Raw genomic sequence first — 24,880 nt, 5'->3', positions numbered from 1 at the left:
TGGTAGGGGTGAAAAGGATATTTGCAGACGTCCTACAAGTATATCATTTTCTTAAGAACCTAGCGTATTTTATATCATATATATAGGTATGCAAATATATTATTTTAATATTCTCGATTATTCTTGCATTCCTCCGTCGAGGCTATACATCACTCTAGATTTTAAATACACACACGACAGTAATATGCATTAAATAAAGGGTGAGAAAATACTGAATACATCATTTAACTTTAGAGCAAAATAATCTTCATTAATACTTAATATGTTCTCTACATTTTCAATCCAAAACTAGAGAATTAGCCAGACATGGAAGAAAAGATAAGCAAACTCATTTTCATTAAAATGATAGAAGAATAAAAATATAAGAGAGTGATATTATCAGGTAGGATAAATTTATACCCTCTACACTTCTTCCTTACCATAACATAATTGCTCAAACAAATTCTGATTAAATACTAATGATTGTATATAGCACTTATATAGTCTCCCTTAGAATTGAATCTAAAAGAGATGTAAAGAAGTACTATAAAAAGTACATAAACTAGATAAGTGACTGAATTCTTTTATAAATATAGCATCACTACTATTTATAGGATAACACAAAAATAAAAGGTGGTGTTTTGGTGCTTTAAAGAGTGGCAACTTGATGCCCATGAAATGAATTAGTGCCTTGGCGCTGAAACTTTTGCAAAACCACGATGCTTGATCATGTATAATAGTTACTTAGTGAACTGTCACGTTGCATCAGTAGAAGATATTCCCTTCGAAAGTTACAACTATTACTTTGTGATGCTATTAACTTTTATATGTTGTGGCGCTTGAGTGAAAAATTTAGATCCAAGGCGTGATAGATTATAATATCGCAGTGATTAAAGACTGAACACGGCGTTTCCAAGCTGGACATTTTGACACCATGGTGCTTGAAAACAGTGAACATGGCACTGCTATATCCAAGTGTAGGGCTCAATGGTGTCCTTAATGGCTCCACTAAGTTCATTCATCCGACACTGCGATGTTGGATGATATTTATAATTTTATGCCATTTTTATATTTTTCCTACATAATATAATTAAAATAATATATTTTTACTAAAAATGTAACATATAAAATAACACATTTTTTACACTTATCAAATTCTCCATAGCTTAAACTCTTGCATGTCTTCAAGCTAATAAAAAATTTTTAATTTTGATTAAATAATTAATCAAAGTAAAAACTAACAATTTAAAACTACAAAAATATAGAATAATTCTTCACGGTTTGGAAGTAGTAAAAATGAACAAAGTTATAAATCTAGTTTGGAGAAATACTAATAATTACATTAATTGGGCATCTTTATTATTACTTAATTTGAATTCACAGATTATATATTTAATTTATAACTTTTAAATTTTAAAAAGAATGATTAGATATATTAATAGTTAAAATTGAAATTTTATTAGTTCACCATAATTTATAATAGTTTTTTTTTTTTTGTCCTTTATGAATTGAAGTGTAAGAATGTAGTCAGATTTTAAACTTTCAATCGATACTAATTTTTAATGTACTCATATTTTATTTTTCTTTTTAGAATAATTTCCATAGTTCCTTTTTTTTCTTCTTATTTTATTTCCATTGTTCCTTTTTTTTCTTCTTATTTTATGGAGTACATAATTAACAATTAATGATTTTGAATATCAACTTTTTGCTTCAAACTCTTTTATAATCTTTATAAATTTTATATAAGGATTTAATAAGATTACCAATTCCCAACTAAGGTTACTTATGATTTCCAATTTAATCTACTCATATCTAATCTTTAATCCTAATTATTCATCTTCATTTCAAAAATTAATGGATAAAGGTTTAACTTATAAATTCAAATTAAAATAATAACTTAAATAATCTAAGTTAGTTAATTATTAATTTTCCACTCTATGAAGTATAAATAATATCCATTTGATTTATAATCTAGGATTTTATTATTATCCTAATTTTACATAATTTTTAATTATCATTTTTATTAAGATTAACTAAATAATCATAATGTAAGAGATGAATGGAAGATAATGAATATAATTCTAAGCATGAAGGAATTTTTAGTAAAATATAAATAAAAATACAAATAATAATTGATACTATACATACTTTCATATAAATGATAAAAAGACGCATAAAATATGTGATAACATAACATGAACATAGCCCATGTTACAAGATAACTAGTGCACTAGGCACCATACATATCAACATAAGTGGGTTGCCTCTCATAACTGCTATGTTTTAAGACTCCAATCATACTATTCATGACAACACGATATCCATTTCCAATTCAAAATAAAAAAAATGCTACCCAACCAAAGTAGCCTCCAAACTCTCTCAATCAGGGTCTTCCTCCTACTCTTCCTCATCATCATCAACATGTTCTTTCTCTTGAAGTTGCCAAATAAGGGGATTGTAGCAGGTAGGTGAAGAGTGGAACTCAATCTTTTTAAGAGGCTCCACAAAAGGGCTACTCAACATACCAACAAGTATATCATTAAAGTTTGAGGTGTATCTATAATACTTATCATGTTGGTCCATACTAAGAGTCATCCTCATTCTCATCTAATTATAGGGCCCCCCACTGGGGCTGTTTCGAACTTGGTCCAGTTCAGCTCCAGCAATTCTTTTGATAGGCGTTCCATTTCCTCCTTTGTTTGGACTAATTCGAGCTTTCAAGCTTGGGTCAGTTCCTCATTTGTTTTATCAATGTGGTGACCATCCATTTTTCCAATGGACTCCCATCCTTTGAACTTATCTCTTACAATTGTAAGAAGAAAACTTTCTTTCATTGCCTCATGGGCTGCACTTCCTGATTTGATATAAGTAAAAGAGTAGTGCTCTTCGTTCTCTCTGTTATTGGAAGCACTATCAATACCGGGAGTCGAGGTGGAAGAAGACGACGCAGACGAGACCGATTGTGGTGGAGTAAAGAATCGTTCTTTGTCCGAATCTGTTTCGGAGGATGCATGACCGATAAGGGAGTTCGATGGAGAAGCCGGGTAAATAATTCAACCACATCTTAGCTTTATCTCTTAGAGAAAATGAAAATAATTTAAGTCTAATAGCATTATTACTGACATCATTGTACTTAAATATTGCATAAATTTTTAAAATTTAGATAAATATAAATTATGATCATTTATAGGAGTTTTTCCAAACTGAGAGTTTTAAACTATTTTAATAGTGATAAGTTTTAATACGAAATTATTAGCTTAGATTATATGTATATTAATGCTCTGATGAATTTTATCTACTAAAGGGTTTACATAATACTTAAGAGGTCTAGAATGATTTTAATTTAATAAAAGTTTAGTCATTTTCAAAATCTTCTTAGTTTTGAATTTTAGAATGGGTTCTCTTAATTTCAAGATCAAATAACAATAATTTCTTTGTATGGCTATAAAGCATTTAACCAAAAATATATAATCATTAATCAAATAAATTAAAATAAATAAAAGATATAAGTAGGTCTAAATATATAACTAATTAAATAATACAATTAAAATTTATAAAAAGAAAATTACTTCCTCTACAACGATGCCAAAAATTTGATGGGGCTTTTTGGAGTGCACTTTGGAGTTATAAAAATATTTAAGGCTATATGTCTCCTAAATAATACTTAGATTTTCTTTGATATATATAAAAGAAAAGACCCAACTTAATTAAAAAAGTATATAAGCCAAATCAAGCAATAAAGTGATAGAGTAGAGTGTCAAACCCACGATAAAGTATACTTTCTAGCAATCAACTACTACTGTTTACTGTAATTGCTAAATTATCCTACTGAAATAAAATTATTAGCTGTGGAGAGATTCAATCACTGACTATAATTAATAAAAATAATGGATAGAATATATAAATAAAATATTTTGGATTGATGAATGTAAATTGTATACCTTTCTTAGTGAAACTCTTATTTTTAATGTGATTCAGAGCATATTCATCTCTAGATCTCCGTCAAACTTATAGGGTGTAAAGGATATCTAATAACCTCCTACAGTTATATCATCTCCTTTAAAACCTAGCATATTTTACATCATATGTCTAGTTATGCTAACATACTATTTAAATATTCTCAATTGTTCTTGCATTACTCAGTCAAAGTTATACATCATACTAAGTTTAACTATACATAAGGCCTCTATGTTCATTAAATAAAGGGTGGGAAAATATTAAAAAAATAATTTAACATTAATGCACAAGAATCTTTATTAGTACTTAATATGTTCTCTATATCATCAATTTATAATTAGAGAATTAGCCATACATAGAAGAAAATATAAGCAAACATATTTTGATTGAGATCATGAAAGAATAAAAATACAAGAGAGTGAAATCACTATGTAGGATTAAAGTATCTCTTCTACACTCCATCTTCTTTATCATACAAAGTTACTTAAATAAACACAGACTATATACTATAATGATAATATTTAACATTTCTTTAGTCTCCTTTAGAATTGTTTCTATGAAATATTTAAAGAAGTAATTTGAAAAATAGTAAAATTAGATAAATGATTGAACTCCCTTAAAAACATAACATCACTAATATTTATAAATAACACAAAAAGGTGGCATTATAGCAGTTGAAAGAGTGGCACCATAGCGCCCATCAAATGAATTAGCACCTCAATGCTTAAACTCATCACCACCATGGAATTTGCTGTTGTGGAATAATTATTTCACAGCGCTAAAGACTTACGAATGCTACGACACTTGAATAACAAAATTAGTGCCAAGACTAGATAAATTGTGATGCCACAACACTTGAAGAAAATGAACAAAGTGATGCTAAGCTGACCATTTTGACACCACGATGCTTGAAGACAGTGAACGCTACACTGCCATGTACAAGTGTGGCGCTTCAGTGATATCCTTGTTGGCACTGTGATGCTGATTTGTCCGACGCAGCTATATCGTATGAAACTTAGAATATTGCGCCCTTTTTGTATTTTTTCTGCACAGCACAACCAAAAAATATATTTTTTTACTTAACATCAAACATATTAAACAATTCATTATCTATACTTTTCACACTACTATAATTGAAAGTGTTCTTAGGAGACTCACCACTCTTGGAATGTAATTAACCATAAGGGTTCACCTTTTTGGGGAACCTATAACCCATAGTAAAATAAAACCTAGCTTATTCACCTACGGATGGGGAAAATATCTGGGAACATAAAAAATGTTTGTTAAAGCCCCATATATTTTCAAATACCATTATGTAGTATCATTTCTATCTTTTATAATAGTAAGATATTCTCTACGACCTATTTGTTTACAAAATGGAATTTTCAAAACTCTATTTTTTGTTCTAAAGTTCATTACATAATATTATTCTATCTCAATGTAGTATTTAATTTTAAAAATAAAAATTTTAATTCCATGGTTTATTTTAATCATATTTAATGACATCGTAGAATTATATATGAAACATTAAAGTCTAAAAATTTAAAAATAGTAATAAAAGTTATTTCTTCATTAAAAAATGTTATATTCCTAGATTTTATCATTTCTGCTATGGGACTCCAATAGAACCATTCTAAGTTCAAATCAATTATAGTATGCCCAACACCAAAATCTTTCATCATTGTTAGAAGCCTTCATAGACTGCCCACTTTCTATAAGTGTTTTATGGAAAATTTTAGCGCCATCATAGACCTATTCACAAACATCCTTAAAAATGATAAGTTTATATGGGTAATTAATATGGCTAAAACCTTTGACCAAATTATGTGGATGCAATTCCTTAAAAACGAGGTTATCTGATTTACCCTAACTTCTGATGTCTTTTGTGATGTCTGTGGGTAAGCATAGTTGTCAAGAAAATCATTCCATTATGTGGATGCCACTCATTATAGAAGCGTGCACTTTTAATTTAAAAGAGAAATGGTTTATCTTTAACTCTTTCATGCTTAAGGTCACATCAACCTAGATACTCTTCTACCCTAATAAAAAAAATCCCTACATGAAATCATGTGGTAAGAATTTTAGTAAAAACTTTATAAAAGTCATATTTTACACCTTGGTTTTCATAACCAGGTTTAGTTAACAAATCCTTAAGTTCACTTCCCTTGAAGTAACCCAATTTCTAATATAGTTTGAAGACATCTATCCTAAGTACTACCCCATTCCTTTGACTATCACATTACTGGATGTTTAGTCGAGCAAGAAAACTCAAGTAATCAGTTAATGACTTATTAGATAAGGGATTCATTTGAGAGAGTTTATTTTTGTCATTGTCACAACCATTCTTACCCTCAAAAGGGAGACAAGTGCCATTAAAATGATGAACAATAAGTTTAGATTCTCAATACCTAAACTTGATGTCATGCTTGCCATAATGGAGGGAGTAGTTAACTTTTCTAAGATAAATCTAAAATTTGGATATAACAAAATAGGCAAATGTGAAGAAAATGAATAGAAGATGATCTCTAAAATAAAGGATGGCTTCTATAAGCTAGTGGAGATGAACTTTGTTTTAACTAGCAATCCCAATACATCCATGCAACTAATGACTAGTATATCAAGCCATGATGTAATTACATATTATTCCTACTTCTTAACTAAACTAGCAACCCACTTTGCATATTATATTAGAGTTTGGTGACATGATTTTTACAATGTTTGTGTGGGTCTATTTAGCTATTTTCTTTTATGAAGGATTATAAGATCAATATGTTGAGAGTGTCTCAATGAACAATACAAAAATCTCTTTGGAGTTATCCTTTTCACTTGCTCTATTTCTCCCTTAATAGTTTTGTAATTTTAACTAAACTTTCATTGCATTATACCATATGTTTTATTGATTCACTTGCGAAAAAAGTTTACAACCCAATTAAAATAAGGTGATGAACTCTCTCTTGCCATCATACATACAATAATCTATAGAGCAATATTTTGAACCGATGAAGATTGAGATGCATTGCACTCAGAAATAGCTCAAGCATTTAAGAGACTATGTGACCCATGGTGGCTCGGAACAATATCTTGGATTGGTGAAGTGGCTCTACAACATTATATGTTGTGCTTGTATTGCTAACTCTAGAACAAAATTAACTTGGTATTCTCTCTCGCTTATAACTTATGGATGCATACTAATTAAGATTTTGTTTAGGGCAATTTTCTTATTAGTTTTTAAATTAAATTTTTAGTAAAAAAGAAATTCTAATTAAAAAAAAAATTTTACTTGAAAATTTTTATAGAAAGCAGAAAAAAAAAAACTATGCCAAAGGAACCCTAATTATGATTTGATATAGTCGTATATCTAATTTCCTGATTAATTGGGTCTATTTTTACCGGTGTTTGAAAGCTTACCCAAATTAAACACTTGTTTAAATTAATATGCTTTAATGGTCGTCTTTCTGCATCAGAAAAAACAGTGGCCCATTCCTCGCGCTCTTCTCGAAGGAAATCTCCACGATTCTTCTCAGGTAAGCAAGAAATATCCGTATTGTAGTAGATCCGATGACAAGAATCGATTTCCATAACTATGCCCTTTCGTTAGTTTTGCTTCACAATTTATTAGGAAGCGAAGCTCCTGGTAAGCGATTCGGAATTGAAGAGAAAGAAATCTAATTCTTATGGATTGTCAGTAGTCCAGTTTTCGCATTTTTTTTACCATTAATTGCTTATTTTTTTCTTGCGATCTTTTGGATACTTATGCGATTGATGTGCTCAGATTTCTAGATAAGCCGGAAAGCTTGCTATGCCTATGGGAAACAAGCAATAGGTGAGGAGGCAGCGAATCGGGTGTAAACGTTGAATTTTTTGGTAATCTTTCAAGCCTCCAAAATTACATTACCTATTCTGTCTCTTTCGATACCACTTTGGTGTTTTCCTTGTCTCAAAAATTCTTTTTTTTTACAGCTAAAATTATTTAATTGAAATGTATTTTTTTAAGATTGTTTTCTCTAAATTTTTTATAAAGTTTTGTATGTAATGCACATTGGCATTCTATCTGTGTGTACTCTTTTTTCTTTAAAGATATATAATGTTCTTTGTTCCTGTTTGTAGAATGTCATTGCTGCCTTGCAAGTTTTTCTTTCATGTTTTGCGCCATATTCTTTTGAGCATGGTTGAAATCAATAAAATATTGTGCAAGCCTTTTTCCTTGTCAATGCACATGACATCGGTATATGTATGTGGTAAAAACCACAAATCAATGGACGTTTCTTATTGAAAACTTGAGATTTGTTATGCTTATCATTGTAATAATTTACTACTTATGTATTATAGTTGTTGTTATTTCTGATTCATGCATTATTTATAAGATTTTAAGCTTATAAACTTATATTTCTTCCACATCAGTATGCTTCTTTGAAAACTTATTCATCATAATCATCATTATTAGTGTTATCTAAGCAATTTAGGGTCTATTTTGGTTGTCTATTTGAATATTACTCCTTTTTTTTATATTTTCATGTTGTCATAAATGTGATTTATGCAAGTCCTTAATTTTCTGTTAAAGTTACCTTAGGCCTTCATTTTTTATTCTCAATTATATATTGATTGATTCTATCTACTTTGCTTCTTATTTATACATCTCCGGCTCTTTATAGTAAACAAAAAACATCTAAGTAAAATTTTTCTATTAATTTACCTTTAATTTTTGATAATTAGACAATTTGCTAATACATCCTTTTCAGACCATCTTTCCTAATTTTATCACATCCATCCTTACATTCTCATTTTTCGCCGCCCTTGACTTATTTGTCAAAAACTTAAGTTCATACATGATCTTCATCTTCCTTACCCGAACTTGGAATAGGATCTAGACAAAGTAATGTCTTATTGTTTTCTTATTAGATATAATATTCATCACTCAAATATTCTTCTATAACATTGTACCTTGAAAGTTATTGCTCAATTTTAATTACTCATATATAATTCTTTAGTAAAAATGTCCTCTATTTGTTTTAAGTTTTGTTTGATAGAATCAAGGCATCTGAAACTATCATAACACTGTATCTTCAATCCTTGGCTTCATTTGATTTCTTGTTATTAATTTTGTGTTCTCAAAAATTGCAAAACGTTACCTCTTTTTTTTTTTTCACTTGAACTTAAATCTCGCCTTTTAAAAGTTCTCTTTATTTTTTCTTAGTTTAACTTCGTATGGAATTAATCTCTCCTATGAAGCCTGTCATCCTCACTATTAGCCTTATCTCTGCTACAAATAGCAAGCAGAAAGGTGCCTTGTTTATTATGTCTACTATAATCTTCTCCTTGACTAATTTGAAAATATATAGCCTAAACCCTAAATACTCAATGTAATGATATTATGATTGAAAGGTCTTGGTTACCTGAAAATTATTTCTACTACTAGCCATTGCTCAATCATACAGTTTTTAAATAATCTCAACATATCTTTTCAATGTGCTTTCACTTCTAATCCTTCCAATCAATTCCTATAAGACTCGATTATTGGCTTTTTGATGTTCAGTAAATACCATATGATTTATACATTTTACTAAATCTTGTTCAATTAAATCAGTTGGATAAATATTGTTTCTGTAGTTTATCTTTTTTATTTTGTAGAAAATTAATTTTTTCATTATTGTCAGTGTAATTTCCTCAATGTCTGTGCAGTCATTTTCTCCCATAATTTTGTTGCATGATTCATAAGCTTAAGTACCCTATGGTTGACACAAATTTTATATTTTGTTTGATGTTTGATTAATACTAAAGAGTTTCTTCACCAACCATTAGACGTCCTCTTAATCTTAAGGTTTTCATTGTTGTGAACCATATCTACATTTATGAGTGATTACATCAAGCAGTTCTTTCTGAAATCATTGTGTCGCTCGCTGGAAATTCTTACTCTTGCATCTTATCGCGTTCTTTTCATTTCTTCTTTTTCAGCGCTGCCTTTCTGTGAACATTCAGTAAACTTTTACTAGGGAAATGACATCAGAAAGGGACGTGTTTAGCATCTCAGGACCTATCCACTTATCCTCTCCTTTAAATTGGTATGTGCCTTGGCCCCTGCTCCACTGTTGGTGCTTTGAGTTTTGTGTTTTGCACTATTTGATATCAGCAATTGATAATTTGATAAGAGTTGTTTGTTGCGCACTTCCATCTATCTTGATGAATTTTGACTAGCTGAATTAGTAAATGCGTTCTTTGGTACTGTTTTGTAATCTTATTGTATTGTGTTATAAAGCAGATGAGTGTTTGGTAAAATTAGATTAAAATTGTTGTTTAGTGTATGGTAAGAGTTGTTTTTTGGTGGAAACTTGTTGTGCACTTGAATAAATTGATTGTATGAAAGCTGTTATTATTATGAATTTCATATAATAATAATGTGTCTTATAATCTTTTTAATATATAATGTATTAAAATAATTAACTTGATGGGAAACTAAAATTCCATAAAAGTGTTTACTTGGATAAACTACCATTCTAAAAAAATTAATTTTTAGCTTTCTATAAGGCCGATTTCTTCTGAAACGGTCCAGCCGGCCCAAAGCATTGGGCTTGTTCTTAGTTACAGGAGGCAGACCAAGCTAGTTCGCCCCCTAGGGATTGCCGCCCAAGCTTCTAGTGGACCCCACTAGGAAATTCAATGAGGGGGTGGCTAGGGTTGGAGGGAAAGTTTGAATTAAGTATTTGAATTTTTGTATTAAATAGGAGGAGATGTTTAGTGTTAGGGTTAACTGATAATTGGTGGTAATTTGGTGTCTTTGGTTCTTAGAGTTTGAGGCCCTAGATTCGCCTAGGGATTGGGAGAGATCGATTCTCCTCTCGAATTGAGGATCAATTGTATTTTGCTATTTGCTTCCATTAGTTGATTTTTGTTGCTGTTTTCTATGATTTTTCCATCGTTTTGTTGATCATTCTCGCTGTTTTAATCTCTATTATTAGGGTTTACTTGAGATCTCCAAGTTCTTCCTAACAAATTGATATCAGTGCAGATTTTGGGACCATTTATGATTTGTTTTCTGGAAAATCAACAGCTGTTTTTGGCCGGAAGAAAGGATTTTTTGCTGTTTTTTTGGTCAATGTCCAGATTTTTTGAACCTATAAAAATTTCGGATATTGATGGAACCTAGAAGGGGAGATGAGCCAAATAAAAGCAACGGTGGAGGATCAAATTTCATCCGTATAAGACAAAGTTTCATCAGTGGATGATAAGGTTTTCGATCTTCATGAGATAGTGAAGAAGATATTGGAAAATTAAACTCAAACAACAACATCGGAGGCAAAAGGACTGGTGGGGAGTGAAAAATTCTGAATTTCGTAGGAGGGACAATGATGTGGAAATCATGGAGGGAGGTGGAAGGCATGGAGAGGCGTGGTTATGGGGGGCATAAATCAAAGGGTGCTGGTTGGGAAAGAAAAGAGGGGGATTATGATAGGAGGGGTGTTGAATTTGAAGGGAAGAGATGAGAAAGTGAAGAAGGGCTTGGGTACAAGCGTGGAAGGGAATATCAGGAGACTTTGGGAGAGTCAAGCACTTGATAAAGGGAAAATTATGGAGGAATATGGGGAAACGGGGGAGATCCAAAGGCGAGGAAGTTAAGATACCCATTTTTGAAGAGGAGGACGCACGCGGGTGGATCTACAAGGTGGAGAGGTATTTCACCATCCATTGGCTTACAGAGGAGGAAAAATTGACTGCAATAGGCTTATGTTTGGAGAGGAAGGCATTATGTTGGTATCAATGGAGGGATTAGAGGAGACCCATACAGAGTTGGAGGGAATTCAAAGGAATGCTTATTGGAACATTTTTGAACTGGCAGGGAGGGGACTTCTATGAGCGTTTCTTTGCACTAGTTGTCACGACCCGACCCGACGGGGACGGATCCCGCCCGAGCCGGATCGCGACAGAACCTTCTTATCCAGGATCTGGCTTTGGAATTTGGTTCTGAAGAGCAGATTTTTGATATTACACTAGTACTGGATGGATCAGTGGCAGACTACCATAAGATATTTGAGCACTTGGCTAGTCGGGTGGAGCGACTATCAGAGATTGATTTAGAGGGTAACTTCATGAAAGACTCAAATCCGGGATTAGAGCTGTGGTAAGAGTCATAAGGCCTCGTGACTTGGGAGAGCAATGGAGCTAGCTTAGTTGGTAGAAGATTAGAAGTATCAAGAGAGGGGAGACAGGAGCAACAATTCAGGTGGCATCTTATAGGATGACTACCACTCTTCTAGCTCCCAAGGATCCTGCAGCAGGTGGTTTTCGTGGAACTCCCAGGGAGAAGCCATTAGGAGGAGGAAGTGGCGAAAATTTCAAAAAACTGACGGAGAGGGAGATGCAGGAGAGAAGGGCAAAGGGGTTATGCTTTAGGTGTGATGAGAAGTATACTCCAGGGAATAGATGTAGAGATCGAACTCTTCAGGTTCTCACCGCCTGTGATGACAAGAAAACTCAAGAGGGAGGTGAGGGTGAGTTAGAGGGAGAGATAGAGGACAAGTTGCAGCTGGATATGACGGAGGTATCCCTAAACTCAGTGGTAGGATTCATCCCAAATCTTACTATGAAAGTGAAAGGGGAAATAACAGATATGGAGGTGGTGGTGTTAATGGGGCTACCCACAATTTCATTTCCAACCAGGTTGTGAACTAATTGGGGCTAAAATTGGTGGATACATGGTGTTATGGAGTGATGATGGGTACAGGAAAGTTGGAGACGGGCCAGAGATTATCTAGGGGTGTGGTGTTGACCATATAGGGGACTTTGATGAGGGAGGATTTTCTTCCATTGAAGTTGGGGAGCACTGATCTCATCTTGATGATGAAGTGGCTAAAAATCTTGGGAGACACCAAGTTCAACTGGAAGGCATTGACAATAGCGCTGGTAGTGGAAGGGAGAAGAATAGTGATAAGGGGAGATGGAGGGCTCTCTAAATGTATGGTGTCACTTAAAGCCATGGTGAGGAGTATACAGGAGGTGGCAGAATGTTATATGGTGGAGCTGCACAGGCTAGAGGGGATCAAACTGGAGGAGCAGGGAGGTTCCTCCTTCAGTTAACCATTAATCCAGCAATTCAGTGAGGTTTGTCAGCCACCTTAAGGATTGACACCACCAAGGTAGTAGGAGAATGTTATCACATTGAAGAAAGGTGTGTCACCTATCAGCATTAGGCCTTATCGTTATCCTCAATTTCGAAAGGATGATATTGAAATGTTGATTAGAGAGATGCTGGAAGTAGGGATTATCAAGACCAATATTAGCCCTTTTTCTAGCCTAGTGTTACTGGTTAGAAAGAAAGATGAGAGTTGGAGGTTTTGGGTTGACTACAGGGCAGTGAATAAGAAAACGGTGCCAAATAAGTTTTCTATCCTACTGATAGAGGAGTTGCTGGATGAGTTGAGTGGGGCAGCTATCTTCACCAAGATAGATCTAAAGTCAGGATACCATGAGATCAGGATGAAAAGAAATGATGTGCCAAAGACTACTTTTAGAACTCATAAAGGGCATTATGAGTTCATAGTGATGCCTTTTGGCCTCACTAATGCCCCAACTACTTTTTAGTCTCTCATGAACAAAGTCTTTAGACCCTATCTCAGACGGTTTATGTTGGTATTTTTGGACGATATACTGATTTACAACAGGTAAAAGGAGGATCATTAGGGCACTTGAGGAGGGTGTTAAAGGTGTTATAGGAGCACCAACTGAGGGCCAATATGAAGAAATGTCGGTTTGCCCAGGCCAGTGTGGAGTACTTGGGGCATATCATCTCAACGGAGGGGGTGGTTGCAGATCAGGCTAAATTGAGGCTATGTTAAGATGTCCAGTGCCCAAAAATCTTAAGGAGCTGGGGGATTCCTGGGATTGACAAGATACTTCAGGAAGTTTGTGCAGGTGTACAACACCATAGCATGACCACTAACAGAGCAGTTAAAGAAAGATGGATTCTTATGGAGAGAGACGACCACAACACCTTTTGAGATCTTGAAGATGTCCATGACCACTATACCACTTTTGGCCCTACTAGACTTCACTCAGGTCTTGATAGTAGAGGTTGATGCCTTGGGGTATGGATTGGGAGCAATACTCATGCAAAGCTATCGACCCATTGCCTATTTAGCTAGATATTGATAGCTAAGACCAGTTTGAAATCAGTTTGCAAAAGGGAATTGATGGCCATTGTGTTAGTCATTCAGAAGTGACGACCCTACTTGTTAGACAGGCATTTCATCATTAGGATAGATCAGCGGAGTTTGAAGTGCTTGTTGGAGTAAAAGATGGTGACTGAGGAGCACCAAAGATGGTTGTCCATGTTGTTGGGGTATGATTTTGAAATACAGTATAGGCCAGGAATGGAGAGCAAGACGACAAATGCATGGGGGAGTTACAGATGATAGCAGTGTCGGTCCCATTAATGCTAGATTAGGAGGCCATTAAGGAGGAAAGTGCACTGGATAAGGAGTTGAGAAGGATTAGGGCTTATTTATTGAAAGAGGGGAATAACCTCCCAGGGAATTCTCTAGAAGGGGAGAGGCTATTGTATTAGAAGAGGTTCGTGATGCCTGGGACATCAGTCCACATTTCACACCTACTCCATGAATTCCATGGGGAGCGCGGTTGTGGGTCATTCAGGGGTGCAAAAGAATTACAAGAGACTTGCCTCAGAGTTGTATTGGAAGGGATGCACAAGGATATGAAGGAGATGATAGCCAGATGTGAGATCTCTCATAGGAATAAATACATGGCCATGTTTCTAGAAGGATTGATACAGCCCTTAGCATTGCTAGGTAGGCTGTGGGAGGAAGTATCTATGGACTTCATAGATGGATTACCCAGATCATAGGGGTTCACAGTGATCTTGGTGATAGTGGATAGACTGAGCAAGTATGCTCATTTCATTCCCTTACGACATCCCTACAAAACCGTGACAGTGGCATCAACTTTTATCAGGGAGGTGATCCGCTTGCATGGGATACCGGAGTCTATGGTATCAGATAAGGATAAGGTGTTCCTCAACCATGTTTAGAGGGAGTTATTTAGACTACATGGGACAATACTGAAGAGGAGCACCGCCTACCACCCCTAGACAGATGGCCAGATAGAATTGATCAATAGAAACTTGAAAACATATTTACGATGTTTGTGTCGGAGACACCCAAGCTATGGGCCAAGTGGTTGGCATGGGCAGAGTATTGATACACACTTCATATCATTCTGCTTCTCAGATGACCCTATTCAAGGTGCTGTATGAAAGCGATCCTCCACACTTGGTGCACTTTGTGCATAAAAGCACCTTAGTTTCTTCAGTAGAGGAGTATTTAAAAGAAAGGGATCAGGTTTTGGAAGAATTGAAGAGGCATTTATTGAGAGCTCAGCAGATTATGAAGAAATAGGTCTATGGGCATGGGAAGGACATCCAATTTGAGGTGGGGGAAGGAGTGTTCTTAAAATTCTAACCTTACAGGCAGATGACCGTCGCCAATAGAAGGAATGAAAAGCTTGAACCAAGATTTTTTGGGCCTTTTGAGGTACTAGAGAAGATTGAAGAGGTAACATATAGGTTGAAATTGCCTTCAATGGCAACAATACACCTTGTTTTTCATGTATCACAATTGAGAAGAGCAATGGAGGAGCATGCAGCCAGTTATGAGCTACCAGTGACGTTAATAGAGGAGATGGAGGTGATACTGGAACCCCCTTGAGTTACAAGGGGTGCGCCAGGGGGAAGGAGGGGTGAAGGAGGTGTTGATCAGGTGGAAAGACCTTCCAGATTATTATGCGACATGGGAGCGTTAAAGAGAGAGTGAAGCATAAGTTTTCTTCTTTTCACCTTGAGGACAAGGGTGGGTATTGGTAGGCTGATTCCTTCTGAACCGGCCCAGCCGGCCCAAACTATTGGGTCGGTTCTTACTTTTAGTAGATTTTAATTACTACTGTTACCAAGCATAATAATTGGTTTGATCCTACTTTTTGTTTCTTTTTCGTGCAGCATGGTTTTTATTATATATAATTAAGTTTGGCCATTTAATGCTATTGGTTTAATACTCTCAATCATCATAATTTAATCTTTTTAAATATGGGGCTTTGTGATGCAAAGGGAAGGAAGAACATAGTCAGTTGATACTTGTTTTCACATTCTGGGAAGCAAAACGTCCATATTTCTGTATCTCGTATCTATTGACCTGCAATTTCAACTACTGTACAACTCATACAGGCTTTTAGGCATTATGATCTTGTTTTGTAGCTATCCAACTGGGAAACTCATCACTATAGTTTAAATTTCTAGACTGTTGGCTTTGATATTGTTAGGCCGGCCCAAGAGGGGCTAACTGTCCCTATTGAATAGGTCCCTAGTGGACTGGTTTTATACTACAGCGGCCGGCCCAAGGAAGGGAGAGGGACGGGGCCGGCTGCTCCTATGGGGCCCACACCTTGATTAATCATTACTTTGGAGGAAAATATTTGAATGAGGTGCTGTTTAGGGATTTAATATTTCTCCTTTGGCTTTAATTAGTTGCTAATGCAAGAATTAGGGTTTCATCTTGAGTTTTGAATGAAATTTGAGATCTAGGGTTTGTTCTTTGGGCTCTAGGCTTGACTAAAGATTTGGAGAGTTGTTTCTTCCTCTCGAATTAAAGAAACTTATATCGTTTATTGTTTTCCTTGTTTGTGGATTGAATATAAGAAGTTTGCTTGTGTTTTTCTGTCCAATTTCTTGAAAATTCTACATTGTAGTGCTGATTTCTCTCTGAAATCACTCTGAAATCAGCCGTTTTCTCGCTGTTTTTTCACCTATTACTGTTAGGTTTTCTTGTGAACTCAAGTATTTCCCTTAGGGAGACTTGCGAAATCAAGTATTTCCTATTAGATATCTAATGTCATCTTTGAACTAGGAAATCATAAGAGAACAGGGAACAACTATAGCTGCCGTTTATCTGCAGTGTGCTCACTAATTTGCCAGTACAAGACTATTCCTTCCATTAAGGAAACACAAACTTGCATGCTACAATGAGCATGCCCTTGATCAACCGTTGAACACACCGGCTGGGTAGATAGGAATCTACAAATGCTTTGATCTACATCTACCTTTAGTCTTGTTTTTTATGCTATCCCTTTCCCTTCCACATATTCATTGTCATCTCTTAGTGCGAAGCTTTTCTATTATGTTAATTGAAAATGTATTCTTCTAAATTTGAATTTGCCAGCTCGTGAATGACTCAATTGACCATATTACGTTGTCTAAGTCTCTGTTTGGTTTGAAGGAATTACAACAAAAGAGGTGCAAAGTAAATGGTGATGAAAATGGGAAAGTAATTGAATTGAAATTTGTTCAGCCCCACTGGTTTGGAGGCGACATTGTACGAAAATGTTTTTTTTATCTTGTTTGATCCAGGAGAATTTCTCCTTTTTTTTCAGCGTTCGAGCCAACATCCATATAAATTTATCTTCCCATTTCTTTATTAGTGTTAGTAATTAAATATTGGTAAAAATATGCTTGATCATATTTCTTTGGTAAACTTCATCTCCTATTCATCACATTAAATCGAACTCCATAATCTGTAATTGTGAAGTAAAATGCAGTTGCATTTCCCCCAATCCTTCAAACCCAAAAAATATTGAATTTATTTGGTATATTATCTCTTATTCCCCTTATTAGTTTTTCGGGTCACAATTAAAATGAAGAAGCTTTGAGCAAAAATGTTTTATTTTAATAGAAACCTTTGCACACCAGAAGAAAAAGGGTTTTAGAGATGTACTCAGCTACTTTGTTTTCTTAGAATTACTGAATTAGTCATATCTGGCTACCCGTTTGGATTATCTTATATTGAGTCTTTGGTGAACTGAAGGTGATATTTTTTATATCCTATTAAATAGGAAATGTACACATCATCGAAGATCTGTTGCTGCCTGTTTGGTTCAGAGCGTATATATCTTAGAGCGTGACCGGCAAGAACATCGTGAGGAACCAGAAGCTCTTGCACCTCCATGGTGGGAATCCTTCCATTTTGAACTGAATCGAAAGCTTGTTGATGATGCCGATTCGTCCATCTTTGGAGCTATTTTTGAATATAAGCCTCCTACTTCCAATCTCACCATTGCCGATGCTCCAAGGTTTGTCATTGTTTTCCGTGGTACGATCACTAAGAAAGACTCCCTTAATCGGGATCTCAGGCTCGATTGGCATTTGATTCAAAACTCCCTCCATCAGACCACACGATTTGAGATCGCAATGCAAGCTGTTCGGAACATTGTTTCGGCTGTTGGAAACTCAAATATCTGGCTTGCTGGTCATTCTTTAGGATCAGCCATGGCTTCTCTTGCTGGAAGGAACATGGCAAAGATTGGCATTCTTCTGGAAGCATATCTTTTCAATCCACCGTTCTTCTCAGCTCCAATTGAGAGGATCAAAGGTCAGAAGGTAAAGAATGGAATTCGAATTGCAAACAGTTTTGTGACTGCTGGTCTAAGTTTTATCCTCCAAGGCCAGCAAGAGAGTTCTACATTAGAAGATCCCTTTGTTTCTTTGTCCTCATGGGTGCCGAATCTATTTGTTAATCCAAATGATCACATCTGCTCAGAGTATATTGGATATTTTCAACATCGTAAAAATATGGAAGATTTGGGAATCGGAATGATTGAGAAGTTGGCAACCCGGAATTCCTTGGGGGATATATTTCTTAGGGCACTTGGAAAGGAATCTGAGCCTCTGCACCTTCTACCGTCAGCAAAATTAATACTCAATTTGAGCCCTTCTCCAGACTTCAAAACGGCACATGGTATTCATCAATGGTGGAGACCCGATTTACATCTACAAACAATGACTTATATCTATAGTTGATATCTGCCGTCGTGTTGCTCAATTATAGTAGCTGGAACAGGAATCCATATATCTGTGATGCTGAGGTATATTCTTCAGAACACTCTGCCTTTCGCTTTTTGTGCAGTTGAAGTTGTGGCATTAGCTTCCTTGTTTGGTATGTCCAAAGAAGGACGTTGGAATATTTTTTGTCTTGTTTTTTTATATTATTTTTGTCGTTTTGGTTCCTTTATTTTTTGAAGGTGGGGAGGGAGGGGGTGTCAGCTAATACTGCTTTAGCTATTTCATTACTCAGTGTATTAAAGTAATCTCAATGTTTAACAAAAACATAAATTTATTTATGTTAACATAAACAGCTTTAAAATGTTCTTTTAATTTAATTTAATTTGTTTTGTTTTATTTTATTTTAATATATATATATATATATATGCTCTGCTTGATTTGGATGTGGGTATACTTACCTCCGAATATTTCTGAAATTTTCTGAATTCTCTGTTCACCAGGCTTCCAAGGATCCTTTGTTTGGCTATCACCGTTTAGTTGCTTCTCAACAGGTTTAAAAGTTCAGTGGCTTCCCAGTTATGTTGTTCCTGCATTTGTTTTAGAGAACCTTTTCCTGCCACTCTTTTTTAGAACAACTTTGGTGTTTTTAATTGCGATTTCTGCAGCTGGATGCTGAATTATTCCTTCGATCTTCCTCTGTTATTGCTTTTAAGATTTCTCTATTTTTGGACTGATTTGATTTGGTGGTTACAGAATTATTTTGTGATTAAAATAGAAGTTTAGGCATATCCGAGACCCAATGAATTGATCATGGAATAAATTTAATATATTATGATGAGTTTAGGTTTGTAAGCTTATTGGGTTGCTATTTGGTATTTTAATGTGTCATTTGAGCCTTTTGTATTTTATAAATATTCTTCATTATGTTCATACAAAATGAATGAACAAAGCATCCGCTGCTCCCACTCGCCCAAAATTTGTAGTTGTGGGCATCTTTTAATTGCTCGTCTCTTCTTCCTTCATTGTTTTTTGTTGAATTTGAATTCTACAAGGTCACAGAAACACACAACTGTGTTAAAGGATTTTCTCTGTATACCTTCATTTGGACTACAGTAGACTTTATATATGAAGAAGTTGACATACACCTTTGATAATAAGCCACATCCAACGGTGAACATATATAGCATCAGTTACAAATCAATGGTGGTAATATTTTCCACTAGCAGCTGCAGCAGGGCAGAGAAAGTGCCGAAGGTTTGCAACCGAATCCCGTTATGTAGAAAGTGACTATCACCTCTCTTAAGTAGTGGTAGAATGTTCATTGTTATCAGGCCCCTGCAAATTCTTACTTAGTACTTGGAGTTTTAATTTGTCACAAAGAAGAAGAAACTATTAATTTCAAATACCTTTTGTAAAGATGTTAGAAATTTAATCTTTGGAAGAAATATGATGAACAATTGTGATATTGGATTTGTTACAATCACGAATAAAGTGGTAATCAACCTCAATATACTTAGTGCGAGCATAAAATATTGGATTATTGGCAAGTGCAATAGCAATTATATTATCATAATAAATCGGTGTGGGATGAAGTGGATGGATCTGAAATTCACTTAACAAGCAACAAATCCATATAATATTAGTTGTGGCAATGGTTAAGGCATGATACCCGGCTTCAGTGGAGAAATGAGCAACGGTGGACTGCTTAGTAACACTGTGAAATAAGACAGGAGCCTAGAAAGACATAATAACTGGTTGTCGACTTACGATCTTGTGGATCACCTATCTAATCTGCATCTATAAAGGCTTTGAGTTGTAAGTTTCATCAGTCTAGAGGTAGACCAAGATGTAATGTACCTTTGAGATAGGGTAGAAGATGCTTGAGCATAATATAGTATTTATTTAGAGGAGAGTGTACATAGTGGCAGACTTTACTAACTACATATGAGAGATCTGATTGAGTGACAATTAATTATTGTAAGCAGCCAACCAAATGCCTATATAAGGATAGATAGAGAAGGGCATCAGACCCAGTAGTTTGATTAGTGGACATAGGATTTATTATGGTTTTAGACTTAAGCATTACAACATGTTGAAGGATTGAAGAGAGATAGTTTGATGAATAATAAAACCTATAATTGTTTGAGAAGCTTGCAGTCCCAGAAAAGTAGAAAGGGAGCCAAGGTACTTTAATTGAAACGCTTTGTGTAGATCCATAATGGGACCAATGACGACACTTGGTTAATTTCCCATAGCAATATATTGTCCACTTAAATGAGGAGAAAAAGGCGAGTATTGTGCTTAAAAAAAAATTAAAAGTTAAGTATCTGCAACACATGAGTGAAAATCCTATTGGAGTAAGTACGAGGTGAAAGTGAAGAACAATTGCCACGGAGCTTGTTTTAGTCATAAATGGCTTTGTTTAGTTTGCACACATAGTGTGGATGGCTAGGATCTTTGAATCCAAGAGGTTGGGCCATGAAGACTGACTTAGATAAGGTGCCATGAAGAAAGGCATTGGAGACATCTAGTTGGGTGAGGTCCTAATTATTGTGAAGAGCAACCAAGGTAAAATTTTGGATAATCGACATTTTAGCTACATGATTGAAAGTTTCAGTAAAATTTAGATCATCTTTTGTTTATATCCTTGAGGAACCAATTGAGCCTTATAGTGAGGAATATATCCATCAGAATTATATTTTATTTTAAACAACCACTTGCTACCATGCACATTTTGACGAGGGGTGGGAGGAGTTAATATCTAGTTCCCTTGAGTTTGAAGTGCTTGGAATGTAGTCAACATAGCTTCTGACTAGTGTGGCGATTTAACAGTAGCAGTACAATAAGTAGGATCTTTAGTGCCAACATTGCGATTTTGTAAGGTGAAAATCTAATGAGGTTTAAGGGTTTCAGATTTGAATCACATTACAATGGGAAGCATAATAGGGGTGGCCACCAAAAGAATGGGAGTAGGTGAATCAGAGACCATAGCAGGAGAGGGTTGTGTGCAAATGGCGTCGTGAGAAGGCAAGAGAGTTGGTGAAGGAAATAAAAAAGAACCTGTGGGAGTGACAGAGGCAGGAACAAGAGTGAAAGGAAGAGTATAAGTAAAATATGTTGAATTTTGTAAAAAGTGAGTAGCAGAGTCTTGGAAGGGGAATAGAACTTCGTAGGGAAGAAAAACATTAATGGAGATGACGACTTTACCAATTTGGGGAGGCCTAGAAATCCTTAATTTGAAATCATAAGAAGTTGATTGATCTTCAAATCCTTAATTTGAGATCATAAGGATGAAAATAAATAGAATAATTACTGTGAGTGGTGAGTTGCTTGAAAGATAGAAGATTATGTGTAAGATGAGGAATATGAAAAGAGGTTAAAGAAGTAACTTACGTGATGGTATTGGAAGCAGGCCCTGTTTGATAACAACAATAGGTAATGATTGGCCATGTCCCATTCTGATATCATGAGAACCATGATATGGCTGAGGTGACTGCACTTGAAACAAATCAAAAGTGAGATGGGAGGATGCTCTGGAGTCTATAAACCATTCAGAAGCGAGGGAATTAGAAGTAGCCGAAAGAACAATAACTACGAAAGGGTAGGATAATAACTAAGATCAGTGTGGTACCAACAAGAGAGAGTAGAATGACATCATTTTTTACAGTCTGATTAGAAATGACAATAGATTTGTTGCAAGAATGGGGTTGAGCAAAAGCCTCAATCACCACCACGATAGTGGTCTTTCCATGACCAGTGCTGCATCCCCAAGCTGTAAATTGTGCATTAGCTTCCGATTGTGAAGAATTAGGAAAGTGAATAGCTTGCAAGGCTTCAGAAGCTAAATTGATTTCTTCATTGCAGAGTAAAGAGTATAAGTCATAAAGGTTGAAGAGTTGGAGGAAGGTGTGAATATCAATCTTAAAGACCTGATAGGAACTGGAAGTCCATTGAGAGCTTGTAAAATAATGTCTTCAGTGTCCAGAGAACTCCAAGCAGCTTTAATGGCATCAACTTTAGATTTGACTAGGGAATGTTATTGGGTCATTGTTTGATCTTTCATGATGAGAAGATGTAGCTAGTTATTTAGTTGAAGAATTCGAGATGCGTTGGTGGAGTAGAGAGCTTCTCAATTATTATCTAAATTTCATGGCATGTCTCAAGATTTAGAATATGAGGAAGCTAGGAGGAGGAAATGATGGAGTATAGTGTAGCTGATAAATTTTGATCAACTGACATACACTTAGTGTAAGCAGGGTTAGGAGAGGAAACACCATTAGAAATGAGTGGATATTTGTTGGGACAAGAAGAAAATCCATCAAAAAATCCCGCTAATCCACTTGCTTGGAACACTTTAAGGACTTGATATCTCTACAATGGATAATTATCAGCTGTTAGTGGACGTGAATAATATTTTCCATATTATTCATGAGAAATTTCTGGTGTGCAGAGATAAGAACTTCGATGATGACCTCAGAGATCATTTCGGTAGTAGAAGATTCTGTAGAGGAGGCAAGCCCAACCATTACGATTGAAAAAAACAAAAATAAAAATTAGATGAGGTGGAAGGAGTAACTGTTGTTAAGCATAAGCTTTAGGGTCTCATATTGGGGAGTTTCAAGTGATCACCATTGCTCCTAATTATTTTATTTGTATTTTTCAAATCCCTGAAGCTCGTGATATCATCCTTAGGAGCGGTCCTTGGATTGTGGCCGAAAGCATGATTGGCCTTGATCGATAGTCATGTTCCTTTTCTCTTGAGGATATGAAGTTGTTCGTTTCACCAATTTGGGTCTGTTTTCGTCGGCTTACTCTGATGTATTGGGATACTTCCAATATTGTTTGCATGGCTGCAATGATTGGCAAATCTCTTTGGATGGATGAACAATCTTCCTCTTGGGGTCAAAGTTCTTCTGCTCGAGTATGTGTTCACATTGATTTAACACTTAAACTCTCCCTAGGTTTTTGGATTAAATGACTAAATGGATGATTTTTTAAAAGAGTTGAGTACGATGGGCTTTCTCATCTTTGTTTCCATTGTGGACTTAACCAGCTATTCCTGTGCATACTCAACCGTCAGAACTTCCACCTTCCCAACATTCACACGAGGAACAATTAGGAACTTGGGACGTCATCCTTTGAAGGCGAAAGCCTAAGTAAAAAGGCCATTCTAAAGGCCATGAAATGAGACGTCCCATTCCTACGTCAGCTGTTTCCATCCTAGAGCCTATTGTCATCATTGCTCTAAAACCTCAACAGCAGGATATCTCCAACAACTGCCTGAATCTATCTAAGAATAGACCTAGTGTATCTCTTGGTCACCTTCAGAAAGAACTGAAGCAGCTTGGGCCTATCACCACTACCCCAAGAAAGAGGAAGAATGCAACTAATGAGAACATGGGCGGGAATTTGGGCCCCTTAAATGACCATTGTTGAGGTCTTCTCGTGTGTATTGTACCAATTGCTACAATCAATTGAGAACTCTCTGGGCCCTTTTCGGAGTGGTCTTTTAATTGCCTTGTTGGTACCATCTACAATACCTTGAGGGATCTCTCATGTTCAGATGAGGGGCTTTTCTTTTTTTGTTCTTTCTTTTTTTGGTTATTCATTTCTTTGCTTTTCTTTGTATGCATGCCCTTTTGTGTTGGGGACGTACAGTTGATTGTTTTTCCATTTGTACTCTTTTGTACCCCTTTTCTTTAGTTTTAATGGAAAAGCACACTTTGGGGCATATAAAAATAGATTGGAGCTGAATTTCAATTCAGCTAGGTTACAGAAACACATAACTGAGTAAAAGATTTTTCTCTCTATTTATTCATTTGGACTACAGGTGACTGTATATATAAAGAAGCTGATACACTTTTGAAAATAAGCCACATCCAACGATGAAGATATATAGCAACATTTGCAAAACAATGGTTGTTGTAATATATTCCATTAGCAACTGTAGAAGAGCAAAGCAGAGAAAGTGCCACTGATTTGCAACTGAATCCCATTATGCAAAACATGACTATCACCCCTCTTAAGTAATGGTAGAATCAATGATGCACGGATACTTTTCCTCAAAGAGGTGTGTAGTGTCCAACATATATCCAACACGAGACGCATCTAATA

At 35.4% G+C, this 24,880-nt stretch overlaps 1 protein-coding gene across 3 annotated transcripts; it reads left to right on the top strand.

Annotated features, from left to right (window-relative positions):
- Positions 1-7,318: 7,318 nt before the first annotated feature.
- LOC110104123 (GDSL esterase/lipase At4g10955) lies at positions 7,319-19,568 on the top strand. Of its 3 annotated transcripts, none has more exons than XR_002304024.2 (5): positions 7,319-7,460; positions 7,709-7,800; positions 9,889-9,995; positions 17,821-18,849; positions 19,267-19,568. XR_002304024.2 is itself a non-coding variant. In XM_020833096.2 (4 exons), exons 3-4 carry the CDS (start codon positions 9,931-9,933, stop codon positions 18,782-18,784), a joined length of 1,029 nt encoding a protein of 342 aa, XP_020688755.1. In that variant the 5' UTR covers positions 7,319-7,460; positions 7,709-7,800; positions 9,889-9,930; the 3' UTR covers positions 18,785-19,143. The 3 variants fall into 3 exon arrangements, 1 of the variants encoding a protein (XP_020688755.1); XR_003702263.1 differs by lacking the exon at positions 7,319-7,460 and adding an exon at positions 7,556-7,617; XM_020833096.2 differs by lacking the exon at positions 19,267-19,568 and having other exon boundaries at positions 17,821-19,143.
- Positions 19,569-24,880: the final 5,312 nt, after the last annotated feature.

This window comes from Dendrobium catenatum, unplaced genomic scaffold (assembly GCF_001605985.2).
Source record: "Dendrobium catenatum unplaced genomic scaffold, ASM160598v2 fragScaff_scaffold_1220, whole genome shotgun sequence".
Lineage (NCBI taxonomy): Eukaryota > Viridiplantae > Streptophyta > Magnoliopsida > Asparagales > Orchidaceae > Dendrobium > Dendrobium catenatum.
The sequence above is the reverse complement of the archived record's forward strand: the minus strand, read 5'-3'. Positions and strand labels throughout refer to the sequence as shown.